The 10,021-nt window shown below is 42.4% G+C and overlaps 1 protein-coding gene across 10 annotated transcripts in view; it reads right to left on the reverse strand.

The window, feature by feature from the left end:
• Positions 1-9,929, reverse strand: part of PRMT8 (protein arginine methyltransferase 8) — a 91,650-nt gene extending 81,721 nt beyond the window's left edge. For 4 of the 10 annotated variants that reach the window (XR_011741485.1, XR_011741481.1, XM_071815117.1 and 1 more), the window contains exon 1: positions 8,276-8,564. Coding sequence is in view for 8 of the 10 variants with exons in the window: in XM_071815117.1 (XP_071671218.1) it covers positions 8,276-8,440 (165 nt within the window). In the remaining 2 variants the exon portion in view is untranslated. The other 6 variants (XM_071815112.1, XM_071815100.1, XM_065861303.2 and 3 more) reach the window with 6 other exon arrangements.
• Between the last annotated feature and the right edge of the window lie 92 nt (positions 9,930-10,021).

Consider the following 10,021-nt stretch of genomic DNA (forward strand, 5'->3'; position numbering starts at 1 on the left):
CCAAAGTTGTTTGTTTCTTTGTTTTTCCCATCCTTTCTCCAAAAAGCTTAAGAAACTCCTTTTCTGTGAATAATGTCTAGAAAATGTGGTAACACCCCTTTTTAAAGAATTCACTCTGGGAAGAAAAGACCAAGGTACAATGTAGCCCCCAATACACACAAACTTCCAAGCGCATGTCTTAGCTGCAGGACAGAATATTTTAAGTGAGGGAGAATACTATTCTTCTCACTTTCTTTATTGTGTCTTTGTCTATAACTTTGGCTAAATGTTTTATTCCCACCATAATTTTCTTACAAATGTTTTGTTACTAAAATATTATCTTCACTTTTAAAAGTGAAGACATTGAGATTTTATTTATCATCACCTATGATTTCACACTCAAAATACAAAGCAAAATTATCTTTAATTTCTCCATTTAACAGAATTTTCAGAAAAGCAAACTTAGTAGTGAGTGCTTCTTCAAGTGAGTCTGCCTTATTTCCAGCTATGGTCTCTAAATCTCAATCGTTGGTGCAATAATATGAAGATAAATGGATTTTCTCTTCCAGATTCTCAAGCTGAGTTTCTGTTAAGCAGATTACAGAAAAGACAAAATTATGGAAATATGCAGATCATGAAAAAGACAAAATTGTACACACATTTTAAAATTTGGGTTTTTTGAGATAGCTTTTTCACAACTTGGACCTGAAAAACCTAGCTTATAAGAAATTGTTGTGAGCTAGCAATACAACCACAATAGCCACTCACTCACCACCTCTTTCTTCCTCCCCAATAGGGGAGAAAATCAAAAAGGGAAGGGAGAAACTTGGATTGAGATATACACAGTTTAATAAAATAACAAAATACTAATACACTACTAGTGTGTGTATATATATGTATATGTATATGTATATATAAAATAGAAATAAAAGATACTCAAGTCAACTCCTTACAAACACTCTGAGCAGCCAGTCCCAGGAAACAGCACCTCGTCCCAAAGCCAATCTCAGAGAGAGAAAAGAGAGGAAAAAGGCAGAAAGGCTGAGAGGCCTCTGCAAATGGCAAAAAACCAAACTAAACATCCCAAATCAAACTCTCCCAGCTCAAAAGAAAGCGCTTCAGAGCAAGGAAGAGCAGGGATGCCCAAGAGAGAGAAACTGGATGGCCCCACTCTCGATAAATATGCAGCATGATGCTAATGGGGTAGAATATTATTGATCAGTCTGAATGTCAGTCAAGATCTGCCCCATCCATGCCTCCCTTCCTCAATGCCTCACACCTGTGGGCAGAGCACTTAGAACGTCCTTGGCTCTCAGACCAGAGCAATTAACAACATTAACTCTGTTCAGCGGTGTTATCTCTTGTTCTCAAACTAAGTCCAAATAATCACCATGCTAGCTATGAAAAACAAAGGTTTCTTACTGTATGAAGAAAATTAACTCATTTTCAGTCAAACCAGTGCAGAAATAAATAAAGCCATCATTGTTCATCTTTCTACACTTCTTAAATCTCAGTTTAAAACTGAGATACTAAGAGTGAAATATTGTCCATCCTCTCACAGTCACTGTGAAGTGGGCAAATTGCCTCAGCTCCCATGCAACAGCTTGAAAGCGATAGCATGCCTAAAGACTCCATGGAGCTAGTCACTACCTGTTCAAGAACACAGGAAAGAGCCAGGTGGGGTGTGATTAGTCAGCAATTGCTCCATTCTGGCATAGTGAAGACTCCCTTTGCAGCGATTAACTCAGCCACTTATTAAGTGTCGTGGTTTAACCCCAGTCAGCAACTACGCACCACACAGCTTCTTGCTCACTTCCCCACTGTGAGATGGGGAAGATCAGCAGCGTAAAATTAAGAAAAATGAAATAAAGACAGTTTAATAAGTAAAGCAAAATCCACACACAAGCAAAGCAAAACAACTTCCCATGAGCAGGCAGGTGTTCAACCATCTCCAGGACAGCAGGGCTCCATCACACATAGCTGTTACTTGTAAAGACTAATATAATCAATTCAAAGGTCCCCCCACCTTCTTTGTTCTTCCCCCAGCATATATACTGAACATGACATCATATGGCATGGAATATCCCTTTGGTCAGTTTGGATCAGCTGTCCTGGCTGTGTCTCCTCCCAACTTTTTGTGCAACTGGCATGATATGAGAAGCTGAAAAGTCCTTGACTACTTAGCAACATCTAAAACATCGATATGTTATCAACATTGTTCTCATACTAAATCCAAAACACTCTATGAACTACTAGGAAGAAAATTAACTCTATCCCAGCTGAAACCAGGACAGTGAGCAATCTCTGCTTTGCTTTCTTGAGGTGAGTGCTGCTTTTTTCTGTTGCTTAGAGGTTATTCCCAAAGAAGAAGGAAAATTATGGAAAGGACAATCCCATTTTATCCTAAACTGTAGACCAAAATAAAGCTGGGATTGAAGCTAGTGAGTAGGACAGCAGGCAGCAGGATTCTCTATAGAATCAGAAGAAGGAGCAACCAGTTTCATCATTCACCCCCTTCAGCTGCTCATCACCTCATCTGTCAATGGACTGAACTTTGTTACAAACTTAGAAAGGCTGAGGAAAAATCTTATTAAAATATTAGGCTTAAAGCTTTTTACCTTTATCTATCTCTCTGCTCTGCTTGTGCTAGTAGGGGCACAAGCCTTCATCTCTCACAGCCAGGACAAGGGTGAAGCTCTGGAAGGCACATCAGTCAGTCTTGCTAAACTTGCTTTTGGCATGGAAGGTAGAACAATGGCAAAGCTAGTCATCTAAGAACTTCTTACACTCTCCTCTGAATAATTTGGTGCTTTTCACAGACTAAGTTTGGGAAAAGAGTTATTACAGCAACTTCTGTGCAAAGTGGTCACTAGCAGGGAACTTCTCTTTTAGCATTGCCACAATGGCACAATATGATCTGGCCTATGGTGTCACCAAGATGAACAATATCCTTTCTAAAAAATACCAGTCTTCTTGACACTAAAATGCTCTTCACCAGAACAATCCTATGCTGGCAAAGGATGATCCATGCAAAGACATCCTTATCTTGAAATTCTGCTTTGGGTGATTGCTCTTATTCTTTATTTAAGCATAAAGTTTTTTTGATCCTATTTATATTATTAATGCCAACTGAAAGTTATTTCTTCAATGGGGCCAAAATATTATGGTCAATGTCTTGACTTTTCAGTATTAATTTGAGAAAGGAATGGAATGCATTTAACTACACTGAGATCTTCAGCAGAGCTAAATTAATGTTCTGCACGGCTGAAGTTGGTAGGGGAAGATGGCTCAGAGCCGTATTTCTGCTCCCCCATTACTGAATTGGCTAGAAACCAAAAAAGCCCCCATGACTATATTAGAACTGCCTTGTTACTAGCCTAAGTAGCTACTTAGTCCTAGTAGGAGCATTGTACAGGATCAAAATGTGGTGAAGTGGAATACTCACTGTTTTAATTCAGAGCTATCTCTATAGCCCTTGGGGATTTGACTACACCCACAGTGATTCTTCACTGACATCAGCTTTCTGACTGCCTTGTCAGCAGTGCAAAACATCTAGGGCATGGGCCACTGGGCTGGTCTCTATAGCTCACTGATATTACCTGCACATACCAGCTACCACAACTCTGCATATTCAAAGTTATGTGACACAGGCATGTGGCATAGTCAGTAAGGCTAAAAGGTATGTCATAACCTGCTTCTTCAGCCAGCTATCTGTCAGATCTGTCACGACTTCCGTTAGCCTAAGAAGTACACCGCATAGCAGTGCTATTTCTCTCTTGGGTAAACATCACCCACTCCTTAATGTTCATTCATATCTGGTGTTCTAAGCAATTTAATAACACCAAATAATAATCTTATACAGCACCTTTCAGCAATAAATCACAGAATTCAATAGCATGAATAGGAAAGCTCAAAGGGATTAAATTGTATCTCCAAGATCACCCAGTGTAATGGCCAGGAACAAAACTTAGATTTACTGAATAAATTCAGTCTACTGTTCCCTGCTAGGCACACTCTTGCTCTGCTTCTGTCACCTATACTTTGATAACTTACGAAGGAGAAACCCCTCTTCCCACTCATGAAATGCAAACAAGCTCATTATTTTAACAGATTTTATAATCTCTTCTCCCATCAGTAGTGGCATGGCTGGATTTCATGCAGATAGGACATTGTAATCTCCCCACTTCTGATACCAGAGCAGTTACTTTCACAGACCTGCATCTCATGATACTGTGACAGCTAGAAGTCTACTATGGCTGTTGCCCCAAATCTTCAAAAGATTTTTTTTCCAACCAAAACCCAATCTTTGTGTAATAAGACATTCAGGAAGGACTCTGTTCTGTTACCATTAATAAATTACCTAATGTCTCTACTCTTAGCAATGATACTGGCATCTTTTCTCTCTACAGACAGTGTGAAGTCTTCAGCATAAAAATTGACTTTTATGAAGTTACTGTGCAGCTGCATTGTACAAAAGTAGCCCAGTTTCAGGTTCTAGAATTGTTTCAGGCAGTGACTAAACTATCACGTGTAGGTGTATATGTCTGTTGGACATGCAGATATTGCAGCATTTTCTGCTTATTGCAGCCTTTCAGTACTTGAAGGGGGCTTATAAGAAAGACAAAGACAAACTTTTTAGCAGGGCCTGTTTCAATAGGAAAAGGGGTGATGGTTTTAAACTAAAAGAGGGTAGACTCAGGCTATATTTAAGGAAGAAATTTTATACAATGAGGGTGGTGAAACACTGGCACAGGTTGCCCAGAGGGGTGGTAGATGTCCCATCCCTGGAGACATCCAAGGCCAGGCTGGATGGTGCTCAGAGCAACCTGATCTAGTTGAAGATGACCCTGCTTGTTGCAAGGGGGTGGGACTAGATGACCTTTGAAGGTCCTTTCCAACCCAAAATATTCTGTGATTCTATTTCCTTCATCTGACATAGGTTCACAAACTAGATTCAGGCACACTGCTTCTGAAATCTCACTTCTTTCAGTTTGTTTCTCATCACTGATATCAGGCCTAGTATTAATATGGCTTCCATTTAATACATTTAAAATAAAAAGACCCAGAAACTGAAATCTACAGCAGGTCAGCGCCGTGATTTTTGCAGAATCCTTGTGCATATGTTCTACAAAGAACAATTTCTCTTTCACTTTGTTTTCTGAGTGGCTTTAATTATTTGCAGATAACTCAGTTCTGGATCTGTTTTTTGTACAAACAGTCCTGGTTTTTTTAGGCAAGTCTTCTTTCATGACTAAAGACAGAGAACTTCATTTTTTGTACCTCGAGGAGAGATTCTACAGCTTTTTTTCCAGTGGAACTTCTCTTAAAGTTTATTGGATAGCCAAGGGGAATAAAGACAGTTTCTGACTTTTTTTCCTTGTGAGCTCCAAACAGGGATCCAAAACCATTCTAGCAAGCTTCCCACTGGTGGGAGCCCTGTGGGCCTCAGTGAGGCTCTAAATAGAAAAGATTTATGATTTTATTTCCCTTGACTTTTATTTTTATACAAAGAACTGTGTACTCTCAGGCTTTTATAAACACAAAAAAAAATGCTGGTTCCAGTTAAACTCTGGCAGGCAGACTGATATCAAGCTGTTATCAATACAATAACATTACAAAACTATTCTGAGCCTGATCCAAGATCCAACAGCACTCACAACAAAACTTCCACTCACTTAACTATGTTTTGTATCAAGATATAAGGCTATGGGAATAATGGCAATATAAATGCCTGCACAATCTGGTACTTGGGAGCACATTTCTATAAGCTCCCTGGTGACACAAGGTGTCTTCCTTGACTGGAAGGTAATGCTAGTGAGCTGTTACTTTCTGACTCTTTTGTATTCTTGTTTGAGGAAACAGTGAGTATTGTCTTATTGTAGCTTTGTTTTTCTCTTGTCTGTATTTCTTATAATTTCTTTAAGCTCCTTCCTTAGGCTAATGAGCTAGCACTATGTTCATCAGAGGGTAGTTAAGAGAATAAAAAGTTTCTCATGCAGCATCCATGTTATTTGTCTTAATGTATTTTTTTAAACTGCCCTACTACTGAAACAGTACACTTGCTATATTTGACCAAAAGTTTGATTAAAGCTCTTAGTTGTGGTAGATTAAAAATAAACAAATAAGACCACCACCACCCCCAAAAAGACAAAACCAACCAAACAAAAACGCTATGAAGCTGTAACATAAGTAATTGGCTCAAATCGATCTGAGTAAGAACCAGAAGGTTTTTGGAATTATTTGAAAGTGGGGTATTTTGACCATTTCTTAAATGTTCTACCTGTTCATCTCTCATTATAGCTGGCATTTTTTATATGATGCTTATCACCATGGCATCAAAGTACCTCAGATATTTAGTGAGTATCAAATCATGCATATTATTGATACCCCATTAGTTTTAAATGAAGCAAATTTATACCAATTTCTAATTTTCTCTGACACTGCTAAGTTCAGAAGTGAGATGCTTTGTCCTGTATTCCATCACAGAACATTCGCTAACTTCAGGAGAAAATAAGAGAAATACAGGTTTGAAGGTCAAACTGGTATCATATGACTTTGCTAAAAATAGATGCTTGATGAGCGACAGAGCTTGAAATGTCTTGGCTTATTTTGCTTGGTGCATTTCTAAGTCTGCATGTATGCAGCCTACTTCTCTCAGTACATAACAGATATTAACATCACAAATATGAAAATTAATAAAATAGAAAATATCTTGGCAGATGTTATGAAGGTACCCCTTCTGATTTTTTTAAGGTGGAAGTGCAGCAGGATATGCCTAATCTGCAATATTTTCACTCGTATTTCACAAATCTGTCACTAATGGATACTCTGAGGAGAGAAAGCACAGCATTTTAATATTCTCCTAACCTGTATGTAGCATTGGAATGAAACTGTCCTTGTTAAGAGAGCCTTCTCCATAAAATGACATTGTTGTGTGTGGAGCATTGTACCAGCAGAAACAGAAAGGCAGTTAAATGACAAAAATGTCCTAATAGTTAATTGAAATAGAAAAGGAACATATAAAGAGCTCCTCTCACCTATTTTCCCTGTCTAAAGACAATTTCCATCGAAAAATGGCTTTGAAAGGAATTGTCTGTTCTTAGACATTTCTCATTGCAACACTGCCCAGGATCCTGGGACCTTTAATGCAATATGTTCTGTCAGTACTATGACAGCGTAGAGATGTGCAGCCAGACTTCGTACTATTTATAGATAGCACTTCTGCAAACAGTACTCTATGTAATGCAGTAGCAGGCATGTTCTTTGATTCAGTGCTTACATCACATTCATTTAAGAAAATACTGCTCTTCATCTGGCACAGAAAAGGAGGCATATTTATGAAGGTCAAACAGAGCGAGCACTATTAGGAACTCATGAGGGAGCAGGATACCTACTGGGATGGCTATCTGAAAGGAGGAGATATTTAGCAGAGACATTGAAAGAATAGAGGGAATAATCATGTGCTCACACCGAAGTGGTGCTTTTGTTCTTTATTATCTATGCAGGGCAACTGGGGAGAAGGGTCAGTACCACTTGCCTGTGCATGTAAGGTCATGAACCTGGCTGGGTGCAATGTCCTTTGAGGTCTGCACATGGTTGTGCTGCATATTTCTCAACCATGTGTTAAGTGTCCAGTCAGAGCGCTAGGCACAGTCTACGAATAGAAACAGGGAGTTTGGCACACACTCGTACCTTCCCCTGTCTCCTTCTCACATGGTCCCAGAGAAGCTGGGACTGCATCCTGCATCTTTCTGCTTTTCCAGATCTGAGACTTCACACACTGCTCTATTCCTTGAGAACTCTCAGTGTGGTCAAGACAGCCCTAGACAAGTAAACAAGGGCTGCTCCACCCCAATGTTGAGGAAACGGAAGGTTATAGGGGGCGGAGGGCGGGGGAGGGAGGGGGCAGCGTGGCTTTCTTGCAGAAAACCTCAGAGGTCGCAGGGTACCCTCTCGGCCCGAAGGCAATGCAAAGCTATTCTCGGCACTGCTGAGGCCAGCGTGGCGCAAGGGGCATTGCTCCTCCTGCCCTCCGGCCCCTCCCCGCGCACCTCCGCCTGGTTATATCCAAGATGCTGCAGAAACACCGACGCTCCCGAAGTCCCCCAAACGACCGCGACAAAGGCTCCGCGGCGCTCTGCCCGGCCAAACGCACCCGGAGCTGGCCAAGGTGCTGTCACAAGAGACCTCTGTCCTGTTCAGCCTCCTCAAGCACATGAATAACCGCCCCCCTTCCTTAGCGCCGAACACACCCAACTCTCCTCCCAGCTCCCCGCACCCTGCACGGCAGCCTCACCTCCTGCCAGCCCACCCAACTTCTCGGCGAAACAGCCGTAAAGCGGCAGCTTCCGGGAAGCAAACCCGAGCGACAGGCCGGTTCCGCGGGGTGCAAAGTTCCCTGCATAGGGTGAAGGGGGGTAAAGGGGGATGACGGGGGGGCGGGGGGCATGCAGGAAATCATGGCAGCAGGGGAGGCAGGAGATAGCTGAAGGAGCCAGTAAAGCTTATCTGCACTGGCTGCTGCGTCTACTAAGGGATCTATGCTCGGGGCTGGGGGAGCTGGGGCGCCAGGCTTGGCCTCGCATCCTTACCTCGGTGCTGTCAGCAGCGTTCTCCGCCATTTTCCTCCTCAGGAGCAGGCAGCGGGAGGAGTGTTTCATTCCCATAAGAGCTAGCCAAGGGGTTGGGGCTTCAGGGTTGGTGTTTTATTTTGTGTTTTCAAAGATCTCCAAACACTGGTGTGCGCCAATGGATAGGGAGAGAAAAAAAATTATGGAAAACGGCAATGAATCAGTCTGATTTGTCCTTCCTGCGTTGTCCACAGGAATGTTTGGCTCCTCTTAGCATCAGGAGCTCGGGCACTTTCACGTCCTCCTCTTTCTCCCCTCTCCTCCACCTCCAGTGAGCTCTTGGGATGGGCAAAGAGAGGCGGCACACACTCTTCAGGATAAACTACAAGGCTGTCGGGCTGTGAGTCCTCCCCTTCACAGTAAGCAGTCGGGCTAAACAGGAGAGAAGCACCAGCTAAACTGAACTTGGGCATGCAGTGACCAGCCGGGCATCTTTTTGTCCTGTGGCTACTCTTCCAGAGGCAGAGGGAGCCAGAGATAAAGCAACAGGACAAGGAAATCATAGCCTTTTATTTTCTTTCTTTGGGCTTCTTTCTTGCTCCCTAGGTCCCAAGAAGCTACCTTTAAAGATGGTCACAGGATTTGCCACCCTCTTTCTACAAATGCCTTCTGTAATAGCAATCCCTCCTCCCCCCGGCTCCCCCTCTTTTCCTCCCTCTGTCTACCTTTTTTGCTCTTGGGCAGAGTTTGGTCCCCTTCTGTGGGAACTGCATTCACATGTCTTTCATAGGAAAAAAAAAAAAAAAAGGCAAAAACCTCACGACATTCTTTCAAGCTCCCTCCCGCAGCCGTTCACCTACACCCTCTCACACACAACCATACATTCACACGAACACACACACACATCTCTCTCTCACAGAGACATGGACAATTTTTTTTCTTCCCCATCCCTCCTCTTCTTTTTGAATCAGCAACATTTTTCTTAGCAAGGACGCTCAGCAAGGCTCTTAGAGGGCAACTGAAGAAGTCTGCTCCAGCTTCTTTCCTCCGAGTTAAGTAGCAAACCTGCTTTCTTAATATATCTTCTGGTGTTTGTTCTCCCAGCTTCTGTTTTACTTGAAGTTTTTCAGCAGAATCCACACTCCGTCAGACAGCCATGAACTGTAGAACTATAGTCCCGATCCGGATGCAGCTCCCACTGAAAAGGGAGAGGGGGCGAGGGGAAGGGGTGGAGGGAGAGGTCTTGTTGGGGAGGGGCTAAAGGTGTTTTGAACTTCTTTTTAGCCTTTACCTAATGACATCTTCCTCTGTGGGAGTGCATTGCCACCTTCCCCACATGTTTATCTTGCTTTCACTCCTCCGGGCACTTTCTAGTTCTGAGTTGTCAGATGGGAGGATCAGGCTTACCTCACTCCGGTTGCTGTGGGAAAGGGCGGGAGAGGGGGGCGTATTACATAATTAGTCCTTCCAAC

This window comes from Patagioenas fasciata, chromosome 1, assembly GCF_037038585.1.
Source record: "Patagioenas fasciata isolate bPatFas1 chromosome 1, bPatFas1.hap1, whole genome shotgun sequence".
Classification (NCBI taxonomy): Eukaryota; Metazoa; Chordata; class Aves; order Columbiformes; family Columbidae; genus Patagioenas; species Patagioenas fasciata.